Source organism: Castor canadensis, chromosome 13, assembly GCF_047511655.1.
Source record: "Castor canadensis chromosome 13, mCasCan1.hap1v2, whole genome shotgun sequence".
NCBI classification, from domain to species: domain Eukaryota; kingdom Metazoa; phylum Chordata; class Mammalia; order Rodentia; family Castoridae; genus Castor; species Castor canadensis.
Genome location: NC_133398.1, coordinates 21,986,732 through 22,005,997, shown reverse-complemented (window position 1 = coordinate 22,005,997; position 19,266 = coordinate 21,986,732). Strand labels below are relative to the sequence as shown.

The window sequence follows — 19,266 nt, the reverse complement described above, 5'->3', positions numbered from 1 at the left end:
AAGATCCTGGCTCACGTGCGTGCCCCCAGCCTGGCTGCGGACGCATCAGTAAATGCGGGTGGAATAGAAGAGGATCCTCCAATGTCTCCCACCTCTGATTTCCGTTAAACACTGGGCTGGGGGCTGCGCATAGCCTCCGCAGGGCCAGCCTCCCAGCGGCGAGGGCTGGCACCCGCAGGACTGGGCTGAGCGCAGAGGGCACACTTCCCGCCCCGCGGCCGGGCGGGGGCGGAGCTTTCGCCTCTCCTCCGCTCTTCTCCCCTCCCCTCTTCTCCCCTCCCCTCCCCTCCCCTCCCCGCGGCCCCGCCCTCGCTCCTCCCGCCCCTCCCGAGGCTGAGGCAGGGCGGGGGCGGGGCCGCGCGCGGTGGGCGGCGTGGCGGTGCGGGCTGGGCGCTGGGGCCGAGGTGCTGGTTCACCGCGGCGGGCTTGGGCGCAGAGCTGGGGCGTGCGGCTCCAGGGAAAGCCCAGCTCCGCAGGCAGGACGACGAGCGGACGGGCCTTGGCGGTGGTGGCGGCGGTGGCGGCGACGGCTCCCTCCCGGCTGGTGCAGGGCCGCGGACCGAGCGGGGGCTGAGAGCGGGGCCGCGGCCCGGAGCGCTCGGGGAGCCGGGGCAGCGGGAGGAAGCGGCGGCGGCGGCGCGCCCCGAGCCGTGCGCGCCATGGCGGGAGGGCCCCCCAAGGCCTTGCCGTCCACGGGGCCCCAGTCCCTGCGTGACATGCCGCACCCGCTGGCCGGCTCCAGCAGCGAGGAGGCCGTGGGCGGCGATAGCACGCCCAGCCCGGACCTGCTGATGGTCCGCAGCTTCGGTGACAAGGTAGGGCGCATGGATCTGGGGACTGGGAGGCTTATTTCGCCTGCGGGGGTGGGGCGGGGATGATAGATCCGGGGCCACCCTAGGGGGCACCCTGCCGCGCCCACCCTGGAGACCCTTCCCGGGGTGCCCGGCGTGCCGTCGCCCCCAGAGCTCTTGGAAAAAGCGTCTCCCCTGTGCTACCCCTGCGGGGTCGCAGCTGCAGGGGGAGCGGCCAGAGGGGATGGGCTTCTCTGGCTGTGACGGGTCGCGTGCGAGGGTGACAGCTGGTGGGGAGGGGTCCCGCCTGCGCGTTGAGGCCAGAGGCGGGTGCACTGCGCTAGGCGCCGGTGGCCCGGGTTCCAGGTGCATCCCTGGAGGCTGAGCTGCCCAATAACTTGTAGCGCCTCCAGTTTCCTGGGACTGCAAAGAAGCCAGAGTTAATGGCTTTCAGGGGGTAGGACTGGGCGGCCTGAATGCGGCCGCGAGAGCGGTATTCTTTCCCCGTCAGTCATGTGGGGAGTGATCTTTGTTTAGGTTTGCTGTTTGCCCTGAGGAGTCACCTGACTCAGACCCCAGCCTGCGGCGGGAGGAGAGTCTCGCTGTGGTTTTCTCCCTGGGGCTTCATGCACCTCCCATGGCCTACCACATGGTGTAGGTTTGGCAAAGGCTGGTTTTGTGGTTGAAGAAAAGAAAGCTCGCCCTTTGACCTTCTTTGTGCAGAGGGAGGCTTCTGATTTTCTCCGAGTGTCACAGCCCTCATGCTGCTCGGAGAGAAGGCAGAGTCCAGTGAGGGGAAATTCCCCTGCCCCCATCGCCCTTGTAGCTGTGACCAGGATTTGAGCTTCGATTGTATCAGTGCTCCTGTTGCCATTTAGTCATTAATTGCAGAAATTCGAATTGTTCTCAGCACTTGGGATCAGGATTTCCGCTGCCTAGTAAAATACTAAAAGAATTCTTCCTCCTCCCACTATTAATGGGATCAGGAGACCTAACTCTCTCCTCTGCTTAGCTTTGAGGACATGTGATGCAGTAATAATGAGTATGAGAGGCCCAGAATTTGCTGTCCTTACAGTGGTAAGATCCCTGAGCACTCAAAATGACCAGGGAGCACTCAAAATGTATCTTCCGGAGAGGGTTTGTAAAGCATTAGGAAAGAGAAAACTTGAGCTAATGTGGATTGAGGAGCTCAAGGGGTGTGTGTTTCTTGCTGGCACCTGTAATTCTTTGTAGCTCCTCCAACTTTTTCTTCTTCTTTGACGGTACTGGAGTTTGAACTCAGAGCTTGGGGCTTGCAAAGCAGATGCTCTTTATGTTGAACCACAGTTCCAGTCCTTCTTTTTTATTTTATAGGAGATTGTAGACTATATGAAAGCATATGTAGCTTGCAAATCCCTTGTCCATTACTTTGACATTCCAAAAAGTAATTGTTGAATGACTAATTTTTGTTTTTTTTGCGTGGAGTTTGAACTCAGGGCCTTAAGTTTGCTAGGCAGGCACTGTTACTGCTCGAGTCACTCTGCCCTTTTATTTTTTTGTGATGAGTTTTTTTTCGTGATAGAGTCTGGTGAACTATTTGTCAGGGGCTGGCTTCAAACCTGGATCTGATCCTCCTGATTCCCATCACTGCCTCCTGAGTAGTGAAGATTACAGTTGTAATGCCACCAGGACCTGGCTAATTGTTGCTTTCTTATCAACAGAGAAATTGGCTTGAAATGGATGTAGAATAGGAACTGAGATTAAACCTTCTGATTTCCTTCTCAGTTCTGTGTAAGATAGTGAATAACCTATTGCTGTGTAAGAAGTTGTCCCAGAATTTAGCACTTGAAAATAGTGCTGGTGGGTCAGGAATCTGGGAGCAGCTTACCTGGGTGGTTCTGACCTGGGTCTCACAGGAGGCTGCAGTCAATCTGAATGTTAGATTGGGGAAAATCCAACCTAGCTTCTGAGTTCACCCATCAGCTCTCCATAAGGCTCTTCAACATGGCAACTGGTTTCCTCCAGAGCAAGGGATCCAACTCTTGTACAAATTAATCTCAAAAGTGGCATATCTCTGTTGTATTCTGTGGGTCACAGACTGACCCTGGTATAATGGGAAGAGAGTATGAATACCAGGGAGTGAATACCAGGAGGTGAGATCAATGGGGCCATCTTGGCTACTAACTTAGCTTTTTTTTTTTCAGTTTCCTGGGATTAAAACTCAGGTCCTTGCTTGAGCATGCTAAGCAAATGCTGTACCACTGAGCTATCTCCCCAGCCCTAAAGGTAGTTATTTTATTTTATTTTTTTGTGGTATTGGGGATCGAACCAGGGCCTTATGTATACTAAGCAAGTTCTTTGCCACTGAGCCACACCTCCAGCCCTGTTTAATTTTTGTTTTGAGGCGAGGTCTCACTACGTCACCCAGGCTGGCCTTGAACTCATTGTATAGCTAGCCCAGGTGGGCATCAAACTTTTTTCCATCTTCCTTTTTCAGTCTCTTCCATAGTTGGGATTAAAGGTACTACCATGCCTGGCTGGATAGCTGTTTTAAATATATGCCTGATCGTCTGCTCTTGGATACTACTTGACTCAGAAATGTGGCTATTTTACTAATAAGTATTTGGAAGACAAATGCCAAGTAACACTATGATCTGGTTGGTTGGCAGGAGTGGGGCCCAAGTCTGTTTACTGATGACTTCTTTCTCAAGATTCTTTGGGAAAGGCAATCTTGAAGATACTGTTATTAATTATTGAACATTTAATAAGTCTCTTAACATCTGTGGAGAGCATGTAAATGACACCAGTCCCAAGGGCCTGATTTAAAGTAAGCTACTTTTCCTTAGAGGGTACACATTGAAGCTTGTTTCTTTGAGTAACGTTTTCTTTGAATCTTGGTTCTCCTGAGTTTTTGTAAAGAGAAGCCTTCTGTTTGCCTGGCTTTTTCTTGCCTTGCTAGGCAGCATGGGGGTTGTTGGAGGGCAGGTGGAAAAGTCGAGCCATGGTCTGTCTTTTGAAAAGAAGCCTGTTTTCTTGCCTCATTGGACGTTGGGGTTGGGATCCCTAATGACAAGGATGCAGGGTTGGTTCTGGGCAAGGGGAATAAAGGTTTGACAGGCTATTCACAGTGCAGAGTTGTACAGAGTGGACTTGTGTTCTATGGCCCTGGATGGGATGGTGCTGTGAACAGCTTGCATCTTGGCCCAGCTGATACTTCCAAATGGCCTCTGTGGTGCTCAAGGAGGAGAGAAACTCCAATTGTGGCTGATGAGAGGAATTTTTTCTATCTATAAGGGTTGGAAGGACTTAATTCTGATGCCAACTAAACCCACCAGGCCTTATAGGGCTACATTTTTCTTCTTTACCTAAAATGTAAACACTTCACTTGACCTATTTCTTCTTTTTAACTTTCATCTACGAATTGCTGGAAGCCATTTCTCCTCTGACTCAGATGCTTACTTGTGTGTGCCTTCTGAAACTAAAAGTCTGATCCTCTTAAGCACCAGTCTGTGGTTAACACCTCTCTCAGCCTCTTTGCCTGACTCTTCCACCTACTTCCTGCCCCCTAGACTTCCTCGAAGTCTTCAAAATGGATGCCTTTTCCTCTTTTACTCTGTTGTCAGGAGATGGGAATCAGGGTCTTCTCACTACATTTGCCATTGTGTTTAGCAAATCTCATTCTTTTAGTTTATTCAGCAAATATTCGAGGGCCTGCTATGAGCCAGGCACTGTTCTAGGAACCTAAGATTATTGAAGAAACCAGCCAAAGTCCCTTGTCTTCCTGGGGCACATGTAAGTGAGAATATACTGTGTTATGCAGTAAGATCAGGAAGAAAAAGTAGAGCAGGGCCGGGCGAGGGGCGGGGAGGGGACGGTGCTTCAGGTTGGCCTTACTGGGAATCGGAGACTTGAGCAGATTTGAGTGAAATGAGGAGTTAGCAGGTGGACATCAGGTGGAGGGCACAGCCCAAGCTGAGGCTTAAAGCACAGGCCCGGTGTGTCAGGGATCATTGTGGAGGTGAGTGTGGCTGGGCAGAGTGAGCAACAGATTGTCACAAAGGAAGGGAGGGGTCAGACTGTGTTGGCCCTGGCAGCCCCCTCTCCCTCCAGGACGTTGGTCTTTACTTTGAGTGCCAGGTATGGGGGTATTATAGTTGAGCAGGAGGAGGGACCGTTTGGACTCCTGTGCTGGCAAGGAGCATACAGGCTGATGAATTGAGACTACCTTGTATGACTGCTCCACTGAGTTAGGATAGTTCTAAAAGGACACACACCAAAGCAAACTGGCTAGAGAGAGAAAAAACCAAATGACTGGTTCCTGTTGAAAAGACCCAAGTATTTTGGCTTCAGGAATGTCTGAAACAGAGCTTTCAAATGATGTTGGGAATCTGCCACTTGCCATCTCTTGGCTTTGGTTTCTTCTGTGCTTTTTTTATTCTCAAATTAGTGAAGGGATATGCTCTACAGACAAGCTTCACAGCTCCAGCAAAAAGCACACCTCTCTCCTGACAGTTCTGGGAGAGCTCTGCTCTAGGCTGGCGTCTCCCTGTCTAAATTGGGTCAGATGCCTAAACCTGTCCTTGTAACTCTGATTTCGCAGACGTGGATCAGGTGCTTTAACCTTTGGACTGAAGAGAAGGATTAAAAAAAAAAATAGGGCTTAAAGGTATTGCTGAAGCAGTAGAACGCCTACCTAGCAAGTGAAAAAAAAAGTGAAATATACAAATGAAGTCTATGAGTTTAAGTAATAAAATCTCAGTATAGTTTAAAGAATAAATAATATTAACATTCATGTTCGTATTCCTCATGTTAAGAAACAGAATGTACTAATATTTTGGAAGCCTCTCTGTGCTTGGGAAGCAAGGAGTTAGTTTCTAAAGTAAAATCAGGGTGGGAGTTTAGTTGTGGAGCACTTACTCATCATACGTGAAGCCTGGGGTCACACACACACACACATACACACATGCACATACACACACATACACACATGCACACACATACAAACACATACACACGCATGCACACACACGCATACATACACACACACACACACACACACACACACACACACACACACACACAGGAATACAAAGTGAAATCAGATCTTTCTGTTACCAGAAGGAAGAGGAGTGCACGTTGGATAAGCAGGAAACAATAAATGTTCCCTGTAGACCTTCCATTACCTTCCCTGTTGTTTTGGTTTTTAAAAACTTTTTTTTACATGGTGCTGAGGATCAAACCCAGTTGCACACACTAGGCAAGCGCTCTACCACCGAGCTATACCTCTGGCCCATTCCTGTCATTTTCTAACTTTTCTTTTTCACTCTCATTCAGTAAAATCTTTAGACCCTAACTTACTATCTTATCAAATCATGGGGCTCTCAGCCATCCTCATGGCTGGCTGAATCTCTCAAACTATCAGTTCTTTGGCCTTTTTATCTCCAACCACTGTCACCATTTTTTGCAGTTTGTCCTATCACTGGCACTCTCTTGCATCATAATTCTTAGAACCACTTTGGCTCTGAAATAGCAGTAGGTGTCTTAAGAGATTTTTATCATGTACATTTTAGATATATAGCATGTTATTGAATACATATAGATAGTTCAAAGGCTGCTATCATGAAGCAAACTGACATTATTTTTCATCTCACAGGGTTAACCTCTCTCCCTGTTTTATTTTGGTTTTGTGGTCAGAGCAGCTAAGTAATCTGCATGCTGTACATTTGTTCTTTAGATGTGTTCATCCTACATTTCTGCTACTTGGTGATCTCTGACCTGCATCTCCCTCGTTCCTCCCTGCCCTGGTAACCACTGATACCAGTGTCTTCTATCTGTTTAATGCTGTGTTTTGGATTCCACATATGAAATCATGTAGTATTTTTCTTTCTGGCTGACTTCACTTAGCATACTGCCCTGCAGGCTCACGTTGTGGCAGATTGCCTCATGGCCTTTTTTTTTTGTTTATAGCTGAGTAATATTCCATTGTTTATATATACTATCGATTTTTTATCCATTCATCAGATGGACACTTAGGTTGTCTCAAGATCTTGTCTATGGTGACTAGTGCTGCAGTGAACATGGGAGTGAAGATATCTACCGGGGTGGGGGGTGGTTTCATTTGCTTTAGGTACAGTATATGGCCAGAAGAGGGATTGTTGGGTCATGTGGTAGTTCTGGTTCTTAATTTCTTTAGGAAGTTCCATACTGCTTTCCACACTGGCTATACCAATCTTCATTCCCATCATCAGTGTTCAGGAGTTCCCTTTTCTGCACAGATACTGTCTTCTCTTCCTTACCCTCCCGTCCTTCTGGTCTCTGAGTCAGTAGTAAGTGACCACACCTGTCCTCTGACCTCTTGTTTTCCCTACCTTCTTTAGATTCCATGGCCCCTCTCATCAAGAGTCCTGTTCTTTACTAGTTTCCCTGCTCTTCTCCTGTTATACCCAACCTGGGTCATTCATTCCTTCGTGTCTTTCACCAGTGCCCGGGGTGCAGAAGCACTGCAAGCATTGCTGCTGATGTAAATTCACAGGTTCCAATTACAACAGGGGCCTTGATGGTGCTGGGCACCCCTTTACATCCACATAGGTTCTCATCTGCACAGTGGCTCATCTCAAGCTCTTTTTCTGCTCCTCACATTTCCTGCATGAACTCTACCCTCCCGTTCTGCTGACAATGCCTTCCACCTTAGAGAACATAGACCCCACCAGAAAAGCACTTCTTTTCACCGAATTTTGGAATAACCTAAATTCATAGCCTTCTTTTCTTTCTTGCTCCCTGTTCCAGTTGAAGAGATGCTAGGGCTGACCCTGGGTATAGCCCACCCTGTCTAGCCACTTGGAGACCCTTCCCTTATACTTATGCCTGCAAACTCCCTCTGCTGCAGTTTGAATATAGTTTGCATCCAGAACAGGTTCATGTGTTGGGGACTTGGTTTCTAGGGGGGTGGTATTGGGAGGTGGATGAACTTTTAAGATGTGGGGCCTAGTGAGAGATCTTTAGGTCCTTGGGAGCCTACCCTTGGAAGGGATTGTGGGACCCCACAATCTCTCTTCTTACTTAAGATGTGACCACTTCTCCTACATATCCTCTTACCACTACCACTTGCCCCTGGAGTCCTCAGAACTGAGCTGATAGAGTAACTATGCCCTTGAACCTCCAAAACCTGAGCTAAATAAACCTTTCTTTGTGTGTGTGTGTGTGTGTGTGTGTGTGTGTAGGGAGGGTGGGGACGTTGAACCAAGGGCCTCATGCATGCTAAACATGTGGTCTACCAGTGGGTTACTTCCCCAGCTGAAACCTTTTCTCTTTATAAAATTAGTTGCCTCAAGTATTTCATTGTAGTAATGCAAAGCTGATGTCTACATTCTCAACTGGCTCAGTCCTATCGGCCTATAAACACACTCACAATAAGAGTGAAGTAAACTCTGCTGTACTGCTCTCTCTTCCTCCATCGCATGGCTAAGTTTTAGACTCCTCTTCATAAACAAATTTGAAGGATGACTTGCTGTTGTTGCCTGTACTTACTAACCTTTGGCTTACTCAGTTTCTTGCTGTCTAGTTTCTGACTTTGCTTTTCAGGTTCTACCTTGACTTCTTTATTGCTAAATCCAGTCTTTACCTCCATCCTTATCTCACCTGACCTCTTGACAGGGAGCACCTGATCCTGTTGAGAACCCTCCTGCTTGTGGCACTTGCTCTTGTCTCCTGTTTTACAGAGTGTACTCTGGAGCCAGGTTGTCTGGGTTTGAGTCTCAGATCCGCCACTTACAATTTTGATAACAGCAAATTATTTAGCTTCTCTGAGCCTCAGTTTACTCATCTGTAAAAGGAGGGTAGCAGAAGTGCCTCCATCACTGGGTTGATAGGAAGATCCATTGAGTTCATAGAGTGGTGCCTGATCTACAGTGAGTCTTCGGTAAATGTGAGGTGGTGGCTCTTATTCCTTGATATTTCACTCTCCACATTTTCTTTCTACATTTTATCTCTCCTTTGTCAATTTCTGCGTCTGTTGTGGTCCAATCAGGGAACAAAAAAAGACTGAAGGTACTTCAGACAGAGAGACTGCTACAGGGAATTAGTTACCTAGGTGATGGAACACCTGAGAAGCCACGCAGGGGGTGGTGGTGAGATAACCTGGAGAGCAGAAAGCTGCTGTCATGTCACCCTCAGGGCTGGAGGGTCAATGGAGAACATGGTATTAGTAGAAGCCAGGAGCTGCTGAGGGAACTAGCCTGGTGGCTAGGCTGCTTGGCAGGAGTTGGGGCTACAGAAGAAGGGGGCCCTGGAAAGGAAGCAACATGGCCAGAGACCCTGTCTGAAGCAGGAGTTGGGCTAGGGGGAGAACTACCCAGGCTTCTCTCCTCTCCTGCCTTCTCGAGGTCTCTTATCAATATCTTCTACTGGCCAAAATAGGGTCCTTCATGGACTGTGACCCTTGCAGAGCCAGTTGTTCTGAGACTTGCTAGATGAATGCCATTAGATTGTAAGCACTTGTTTTCTGCCTTGCAGAGAGTACCTGCTTACGAAGGAAGCCAGAGGGTGCTGGGGATATAGCTCAGTGGTAGAGTGGGGGTGGAGCTTGCCTAGCATGCAGAGGCCCTGGCTTGGATCCCCCGCACTGCAGAAAAGCCAGAGAGGGAAGGAGAGCTTAGAGGAAGGAGGCAGGGCAAGGTCACTTGAATTCTGGAGCTGGCTGTGCCTGAAGCTAGCATGGATTCTTGGTTATTGTAGGTAATAAATTCCCTTCTGTTGACACTACTTTCAGTTTGGATTGTTGCTTAAGACTGAAAAAAAATTCACTTTAAAATATGAAGTGAAAATTGAGTTTTGCTTTGGGAGTGTTGGGGGGAGCTTCCTGTTGCTGTGCCCCCTTATTGAAGTATATGTTCACGCATGGGCTCAGGTAGCAGAGGTATGTGTTCGCCAGGTCCTTGAGGTCTTTTAACTGAGCTAGGGCTTGAGCAGTGCTCCCAAGATGGGAAGCCCCATGCTTGTCAGAGGAGGCTGGAGTTGGGTCGTGTGTGGGGAGTGGGTTTTGAACATCTCAAGGTGAAGATTGGTGAGAGAGGACTTGGGTTGATGGTCAGGAGGGAATGCTGTGATGGAGAGGTCAGCTGTTTTTCTTCTGGCAATAGCCAGCAGGGAATTGTGTGATCAGTGCTTGGGATGGCCACTGGGACAGGTAAGGCACAAGGGGTAGCCTGGCTGAGGTTTCAGTTGCTGCCTGGGGGAAGAGGACTAGGTAATACAAAGATGACTAGCTTTGGGGTAGTGGAGATATCTGGTTCCTTAGCCCATAGCTGATTGGTGCCCTCACTGAGAGGGGGGTGACCTAGACTGGGAAACAAGTGTGTGAGGGACGTGTACAAATGACTAGGATACAGTTTTGAACAAGAGTTCAGGACAGAGGTCATCTGAAGCCCACTGTTGAGAGCCTGCTAAAACTGTTTTTATTAAATAGATGTGATCCAAGTAGATCCAAATGGAGGTGGGAGTAGAAAAGGAAGAAGGTGAAGTGAGAATTTAGACAAAGTGATGTTGGTAATAAAAGGACAGGCAGGAGCTGAGGTTAGAGGCGGCTATGGGGAAGAAGGCAGGTGCACCATGATGTACCGGGGCTGTCAAGGTGAAGTAGGCACAGGGGCAGCAGCTTGGCAGTGGCACAAATGCCTGTGTGAACATTTGAGTTCATTTTAGAATCAGAGGGTCATACACTGTCTTATGTCTGCCTTGCCCGCAGAATTCTTCATTTTATTTCAGAGGAGGGATGAGAAGTTAATGGCATCTGTGGGAATTTCTGTGCTTATGTAAAGGAGGAAAGAGGGATGCTTAGGGAAGGTGTTCCTGCTGGAGAAAAGGCACAGAGGTTGGGAAAGCACGCAGCACTCATGGGTATCTGAGTGCAGGTACTTTTTAAAACTTTATTTTGAGCATCTGTTACAGGTCTGGCTCTGTGCTAGATGCTGGGGGTGTAGAGAAAAGCAGGTCTTCCCTTTGAGAGGTTCATGATCCAGTGAAAAGGGCAAACATATTTACGAGCTTTCTAGCCTTGGACAAATTTCTTCTTTTTTTTTTTTTTGGCGGCACTGGGGTTTGAACTCAGGGTCTCATACTTGCTAGATAGGTGCTCTTACCACTTGGGCCACTCTACCAGCCCTTTTTCTGTGATGGATTTTTTTTTTTTTTTGAGATAAGGTCTGTTGAACTATTTGCCTGGGGCTGGCTTTGAACTGTGATCCTCCTGATCTCTGCCTCCCTAGTAGCTAGGATTATAAGCATGAGCCACTGGCTCTCAGCTTGGGCAAATTGCTTGACCTGGTAATGCCTCTAATTCCTCATCTAAATTTTGGACTTTCTTAAAGGAGTGTTCTGAAACTTGAATGAGTATTTAAAATAGTGTTGTGGACACAGTAATCACTACAAGTTAAGTATCCCTAATCTGAAAATCTGTAGTCTATGAAATCTGAAAATTGAACATTGGGTGTTGGAGCATTTTGTATTTTTGATTAGTGGTGCTCGGTTGGTAAACTGCAAATATTCCACAATCTGAAACACTTTTGGGCCCATGCATTTCAGATAAGGGACACCCAGCCTGTCTGCTGATACTTTGTGGACTTGCAGCATTAGAAGCAGGCCCTGAGGGAAGTTCCTTTGAGAGGTAGAGGATGCAGCATCAAAGGAGCAAGGAAGTGAGACAGGGAGGGGAAGGTCAGTGATCAAGGGTATGGTACCAAGCCACTTCCCACTGAGTGGAGCTGGAGCTTTGTTCAAAGGGGGAGGAAGCTGGGGTCTTCAAACAGCAACTCTCCTCTGTCATTGGCTGAATGGGGCTTGCTGGGGTTTGACTTTAGTTCCCAAACACTTTCCAGGCTGTCCAGTGGTGGGCAAAGCAAGTTCAGCAGCCGGGGAAGTTTCTCACACTGAGAAATGTAGGTGCTGGGGTTGGGAGTCAGGTCAGAGGGTGCTGAAGTGGTCAGGATGAGGGGAGGATGTATGGATGTGTAAGTGCAGGTGGGCACCGATGGCATCTGCTATAGTTATTAGGAAAGTTATGTACAGGGAGTAAAGTAAGGGGTGGCTTTGCTTAGGAGAGTTGTGGCTTTTTCAAAGGAGGTAAAGTTTGACCTGGAGAACGCAGTAGATGATTTACAGGTGGACAGAGGCAGGAAGAGCGATTTGGGGTTAAAAAGAAAAAAAAAAAAAAAAAAAGACCAAAGCCCCAGAATGTGCCAACACTTAAGTGTCAAGACACTCCTGCTGGGGTGGGGGGAGGGGGGTGGCTGGTGAGCCCTGAGGCTGGAGAACTAGGTAGAGTACAGACTGCTGTCTGTGGAGGCAAATGTCAGGGCTTTAACTTGAACCTTTGGGAGGCCAATCAAGTGTTAAGTAGGGGAGGAGCAGGCCATAGTTGTGGTTTTAACAAAGGTCACAGTAATGGAGCAAGGATTGGGTGGGTAGAGCCTGGACGCAGGGGGTCTAGGGAGAAGGCTGTTGTCCTAGAAGGTTGGGGGAGGCAGTTTTGTCTAGGCTCAGGGAGTATTCCAGTCAGTTTCTGTGCCTATTAGATACCCAACTTTTATTAAGTTGAGCACAAAGGTGAAGCTGTTGCCAGGCTCACTTAACATAGGTGTGAGCTGGAACCTCTGAATGCCACTGAGGAGCCGTTTCATTCTCTTCTCAGATAAGTGTCCTCCATATCGGGAAACGCAGCCCTGGCAGCTCGCACCCTTCACATTGCACAGCTCGGTCTCCAGAGAGATACTGAACCTCTCTTCCCTGGGGAAAATGCCGAGGAGGCTGGCATTACACGCCTGTCCTCAGACCCTCCCTCTGGACCTGGAGGTACTGTGATTGGCTAAACTTGGCCCGGGACCTCAGCCTGGACCAATCGCCTACAGCTGGGGGAGGAGTCTGGAAGAGCATGACAGCTCTTACTCCAGGCTTCAGGGTCCCAGAAGCAGCCATGGTGTGTGCTAGACCAACAGTAGAAGATCACTACAAGGTCTTTGGTCCTGGCTGCTGCTCATGGTGAGAGTAAAACAGGAATTTGAGGAAGGGCAGGTCAAAAACGATAGGAGGCTGGGCATGGTGGTACATATCTGTAATCCCAGAACACAGAAGGCCTAGGCAGGAGGATCAGGAATTCATGGCCAGCTTGGGCTACATAGTGAGACCCTATCTTATAAAATAGTCCAGACTCCAAATTCTCTAAGGCATATGTGTGTGTTTTTTTAAAAAATGGAATACAATTCACATGCCATAAAATTCACCTTTTTTTTTTTTTGATGTGGAGTCTTGGTTGTTGCTCAGGTAGCCTAGATCTCTTGGGCTCAAGCGATCCTCCTGCCTCAGACTCCTGAGTCTGGGACTGCAGGCTGTGCCCACCACAGAATTCATCCTTTTCAAGCATACAATTAGTGGTTTTCAATATATTAGTGAGATTGCATAACTGTCACCGCTACCTGATCCAAAACATTTTCATCACTTCAGAAAGACATCCTAAACCCATTAGCAGACACTGTCCCCTTCCCCCAGCGCCCTGTAAGGATGACTTCTGCTTTTTGTCTCTATGATTCCCTGCACTGGACAGTCCATTTGAACAGAGTCATACAGCATGTGGTCCCTCTGTCTAGCTTTCATTTATTCTAATGCTTTAAAGGCTCATCCATGTTGTAGTATGTATCAGTACTTCATGTTGTTTTTATTCTGCCAGCTTTGTTGAAATATGACTGATAATAAAAATTATATTTATTTAAGATGCACAATGTGATGTTTTGATGTATTTATGTATTATGAAATGATACCACAATCAAGCCAATGAACTAACATACCCATCACCTTACATAGTCACACTCTTTGGTGTGTTGAGAACATTTGCAATCTCAGCTAATTTCAAGTATAAAATATGTTATTATTAATTGTAGTCACTATGCTATACGTTAGGTCTCTAGAACTTACTCATTTTATAACAGAAAGTTTGTATCCTTTGACCAACATCTCCCCTTTTCTCCTTCTCCCCAACATTATTTCATTCCTTTTTATGAGTACTGTTCCATTTTGTGGGTTATACCTCATTTTGTTTATCTGTTCATATTGATAGACATTGGGTTGTTTTCTATACCTTTTTTGGGGGCCGGGGAACATACTGAAATGTGTTTTGTACAATTTTCTACAATAATTTTGACATTTGAGGTTAATAATAATTGTAATCATTTACTTTTTTTTTTTTTTTTGTAGCATTGGGGTTTGGACTCAGGGCCTCACACTTGCTAGGCAGGCACTCTACCACTTGAGCCATTCCGCTTTTTTTGTGCCGGGTATTTTTAAGATAAGGGTCTTGCATACTATTTGCCTGTACCAACTTCAAACTCTGAGCCTCCTGATCTCTGCCTCCTGAGTAGCTTAGAGTTATAGGCATGAGCCACAGGTGCCTGGCTTTAAATTTTTTTTTTTTTTTTTTGAAACAGAATCTCTCTATGTAGTCAGGCTGGCCTTAAACTTGTGATCCTCCTGTCTTTACCTTGAATGCTGGGATGACAGGTGTGTACCTCCCCACACCCAGCTTTTTATTGGTTGAGATGGGGTCTGAAGAACTTTTTGCCTGGGCTGGCCTTAAATGGAGATCTTCCTGATCTCTGCCTCCAGATAGGATTACAGGCTCGAACCACTGTGCCAGGCCTACCACTTCATTCTTTTTGCATGTGGATTTTCACTTTAATCAACACTTGTTGAAGAGAAATTTCCCTATGGAAGCTGTATAAACTTTGTTTGTTAGTTGTTTTTTAAAACAGGGTCTTGCTATGTAGCCCAGGCTGGCCTGGAATTTTCTGTGTAGCCCAGGCTTCCCTTGTGCTCATGATTTTCCTGTCTTAGCTTCCCAAGTGCTGGGGAATGACAGATGTGCACCACCACACCTGGCTCAGATTTGCTCTCTAAAAACTTTTTTAGATTTTTTTAAATGATCATATTATTGTTGTACTTGTATATGCTTTTAATGCTCATTTATTTCTTATCAAAATCGACATACCTTGTTAATACTTGAAATGCTAGAATGGATTTACTCCAGCAGAGCTGAGTACCTTCTCTGTGTTCTGTACTGTTTAAGACATATGTTCCTTGGTAAGTAAGATCTCTAAATTCTGGATATGTCATTTGTCTGGCACAGGACAGATTTCCGATATTCTAGGTAAACAGTATCTTACTGTAATTGGAATAAAAATGGTTGTAGCTTAGCTGTTCTATTGCAGAAATCGGAGCCTAGACCTTGTTCAGGGCTGTTAAATGAGGACATAGGTGTGTTCTGAGGAGCTAGCTTGTCGTCTGCTGGTCTCAGCATCTGTGCTGCAGAAATGCAGTATAGCAACGTCGCCCTGTGCCATTGTCTGGGCCGATCTTGCTTATTTCATGACTTGCGTAGCAATTGTTAAGGGCACTTAGACATTTTATTCATTTCTCAAAGATTTCTATGGGCCTATCATGCCTGGGAGATAGTAGACGCATACCATGACCTCACATTGTAGGCACTCAGGGTGCAGGACGTGAGACAAAGGAAGTATAAGTGAAAACTGCCACTCTCCAGGACATTAGGGACACATGGTCCTGAAGGAGGGTCACAGTGATGCTTTTTCCAGTTAAAGAAATTCTAGGGTGAAGTGTGCTTAAAGGGGTCCTGGAGTTGCCTATTTCAGGTAATAATTCCATGTTGTTTTTTCAATGGATGGTCAGTTTTGGTTTCAGTGAGAATTTGTATAATTGTTTTCTAGTCTTATGATAAGGGGAAATTCCTTATTTTCCGCCCTTAAATGTGTGTGTGTGTGTGTGTGTGTGTGTGTGTGTGTGTGTGTGTGTGTGTTTGAGATAGGGTCTCACTCTGTAGGACAGCCTTACCTTTGAACTCCAATTCTTCTGCCTCAGCCTCTGGAGTGCTGGGACTACAGACATGCACCACCATGCCTAGTTTATGTGCATATTACTCTGGTTAGCATTCTTTACCAGTGTATCCAAGGTTGACATGACCTCTTTTAAAAAAATTAAGTGTCAAGGTGGTGACAGCAGAGCCTTAAATTCAGCGTGGGACCCTTCTGAGCAGTGTCCATGCAGCCGCATGGTGAAGCTGGCCTTGAGTGTATCTTTGGAGTTACTGCTGCTAGGTCCAGTTATGATTACCACTTGTCCATGCTGGCGCTCTGCATATGCTCGTATATGAGCTGTGGTGCCCGGGGCTGGCTTGTCCAGCCTTGGTTGACCGTGGCCTGCCTGGACTCCTTTGTGCCCTGTCTCATCATCCCTCCTTGGCATTCCCTGTTTGTAGGAAACCTTAACATTGCCTCCCTTAGGCCTAGTCTTTCATGTTCATCGTGTGTTCAATGCTTTTAATTTCCTGAGCTGTTATTCTCTCTCTTCCCATTGTTCTTGTCTCCTGCGTGGGGGACATGCAGCTTCTGCAGTTCTCACCTTCTCCCAGAGGTGACACTGATGTGTGTTCTGAAGTCATTGCGCATTTTATGGAACCCTTACAGAAGAGGCAGCTTCTCTGTGTTATTTCAGGGTACTACTGATACGGCTACTTGCTCATTCTTCTTTGACAACTGGGGAGATAGGCTTTGAGAGTGAAGTAACTTGTTCAAGGTTACAGAGCTAGAAGAGAGTGAGGTTGGGATTTGAACTTGAGTCTGCCCGACTTCAGGGCCTATTCTCTTTATCATCACTGCCATACAGGCCTAGCACTGTGCTCAGTGTGTTGTGTTTCTTCACAGAGCACAGTCTTAGTTAACCTCTAATGCCTCTTGGCCTGATTCCCTCATTATAGTTTCTGACTTTCTTCCCTTTCTTTCTCCACCTGTCTCCCTGTCTACCTCACTAGAGGAGTTTTCTGAGGCTACTGCCTTACTCTCCCCATCACCTCCAGGCTCCTTGGATGAGTGGTCTCTGTGCACTGCTTCCATCTGCCTTGCCATCTGTCTCCTCTTGCCTTAGTGCCACTCCCACATGGTTGGGTCCTGTCCCCATCATTCACAGCTGAAACAGCTCCAGTAGCTGTTTCTCTGCTGTAGAGTCCCAGGCCATCCCAGCCACTGAGCACATGGATCCATCTCCTTCTTGAGGGCAGGGGCTTTATCTGGTTTTCCTATTGATGTAGTAATTTCAGCGTGTGAACAAACTTAGGACGGGATGAGTACACACTTATTTGTTGACTCAGTGAATGGTGTGTGTGCAGGGATATTTGTTACATTATTTTTTAATAGCAAAAGAAAGAGCCTAAATGGCTGGCTTTGTGAATGATAGTGATTTTTGAAATGTACTACTGAAAAGGATAGGGAGCCCTATAATACTGATTGCAATTGTGGAAAAATGTATTAAATTTAAAAAAAAGTGTACAGGTTGTATATGGGCTACTATCTCTGTCTCTCTCTCTGTCTCTCTGTCTCTCTTTCTGTGTGTGTGTGTGTGCGTGTTAAAAAATTCATGGTCTTGGAAGGATACAGTGTTGCCTTCAGAAGGTCACGTTCTGACCCTTTCAGAGTATGGTCTTTCTCCCCTGGAGGTCATTTGACCAAACTAGGGGGAAAGAATCCTCCCTCCTTTCTCTTGCTTATTTGGTTAATAGTGGTTGATATCGATTGTAAAGGAAATCTGGACTGATTGACCCCTGATCAACCCTGATCATGTTTTTCTGAGCGGGGAAGGCTCTTATACTGTTGTGTTAGGTGGGTATGTATGTGGTCCCTGCTAAAAACTGAGTCAGACTGGGTGCTGGTGGCTCACGTCTGTAATCCTAGCTACTAAGGGAGGCAGCGACTGGGAGGATTGTGGTTTGAAGCCACCCCCAGGCAATTACTTCCAAAGACCCCCATCTTGAAAAAAACCTATCACAAAAAAGGGCTGGTGGAGTGGCTCAAACTGTAAGAGTGAGGCCCTACCAAGCCTCAGGCCTACCAAGTGTGAGGCCCTAAATTCAAATCCCAGTGCTGCCAAAAAACTGAGTCAGAACCCAAAAGATACAGGGCTGAGCTGTATGTAGCTAAGGTGGTAAAAGAGACAGTGCTCTTCCAGTAGAGTGTCTTGTGCATTCTGTCTGTGTCATCCCCCACCTTCCTGAACCCAGGGAGGGTCTCACACACTAGGCAAGTGCTCTGCCACTGAGCCCCAGCTCTCTTCTTGTAGTTTTTAACCTGTCTGATGAAATACCATAAATACTGGCTTGGGGCGAGTTTTACCCTTTCTCCTCATGGTAGGTCAACCTTGTGAACTGTCTTTTTGTCTAGGTTAAAGAATTCTTTTCTGGCCTAGGTCATGCAGGAGGGGCAGAACCTTCCCTTGTTTCCCAGTTGTCTAGAACTTACTGAAGCCTCATTTCCTGCTCTTGCCTCTGCCCTCTTGGACATCACCTGTCTTTGCAAAGGAGGAGAGGTCTTCAGCCTCATGACAGCAGCTCTCGTCCTTTCTGCTTTCCCTCATAGCAGTCCCTTTTCCAGCCAGGGATTGCCCAAGTCTGACTGCATTGTTACTTCTCTGCAAAGAGGGAGGCCAGACTTTCATCAGGTTTGGAAATGAAGCTTTTCTGTGAGGTGCTTGTGGCAGGGACTCCACTGACACCACTTTGTAGGATGATGCAGTTGAGTTGCCTTTGCTCGCTCGTGGAGACCTGGCACATTATTTCAGGTATTCTCGAAGCTTTTTGAGTAACCCAGAAGGTATCTTATGTAGTGTTCTAGACTCAGTGCTATCTTGGATTGAGCAAGATTTCAAAGCCTATCTGAAGAGCGTGGTTTGAGCAGAGTGCCACTTCTTCACTTTCAGCCTGACTCTGAAGAACAAGGTGGTCAGTGGGTTTTTCTTCTCCTCAAATCATTCCTATTCCCTTAGACTTTATTATAGCAGTGCAATAAAGGGTAATATTTACTAAAGACACCTGTAGTGTTCCAAGATTATTAGTGGTTGAAGCAGTGTTTGCATTTCCCACAAACCAGTTTCGGTATCACATAGATTAATGTGTTTTCAGGTGTTGACCTTGGCATGTTTGCTCCTTAATTTATGACAGACAGAAACACAACATTTCCATTGTAAACTTTCTTTGTGTTTAAATTATGGTGAGGCTGCAAGAAAAGTCTTGCCATTGATTTATTTGTGAGTCAATAAAAGCTCATCTATCTATAGGTTTATTTTTATTTTACTTGTTTGTTTTTGAGACAGGGTCTTGTTCCATAGTCCAGGCTGTCCTGGAACTCATTATATAGCCTGGGCTGGCCTGAAACTGGAGCTCCTCCTTTCTTAGCCTCCTGAGTGCTGGGATTATAGGTGTGAGCTGCCAAGCCCAGCTAAAGTTTTATGATGTTATAGTAAATGGGTATGAGAAACAATGTTGCCAGCAGCTGAATGAATAAAGTATATTTGCTACCAAATACTGTTCCAAAGCAAGGAAGTACACAGTTGCCTAGCAGGAAGTTTAGAATTGTTACATTGGAGTGATTGCTTAGAGCACTGTAGGTACTGG

The 19,266-nt window shown here is 46.7% G+C and overlaps 1 protein-coding gene across 2 annotated transcripts in view; it reads left to right on the top strand.

The window, feature by feature from the left end:
- The first annotated feature begins 622 nt into the window (after positions 1-622).
- Positions 623-19,266, top strand: part of Snx30 (sorting nexin family member 30) — a 98,347-nt gene continuing 79,703 nt past the window's right edge. Inside the window, exons 1-2 of one of the 2 annotated variants that reach the window (XM_074051246.1) lie at positions 676-815; positions 12,454-12,614. In XM_074051246.1, the coding sequence (XP_073907347.1) occupies positions 12,558-12,614 (57 nt within the window). In that variant the 5' untranslated portion in view covers positions 676-815; positions 12,454-12,557. Of the gene's footprint in view, positions 816-12,453; positions 12,615-19,266 lie in introns of both variants that reach the window. The other variant, XM_020170841.2, reaches the window with a different exon arrangement.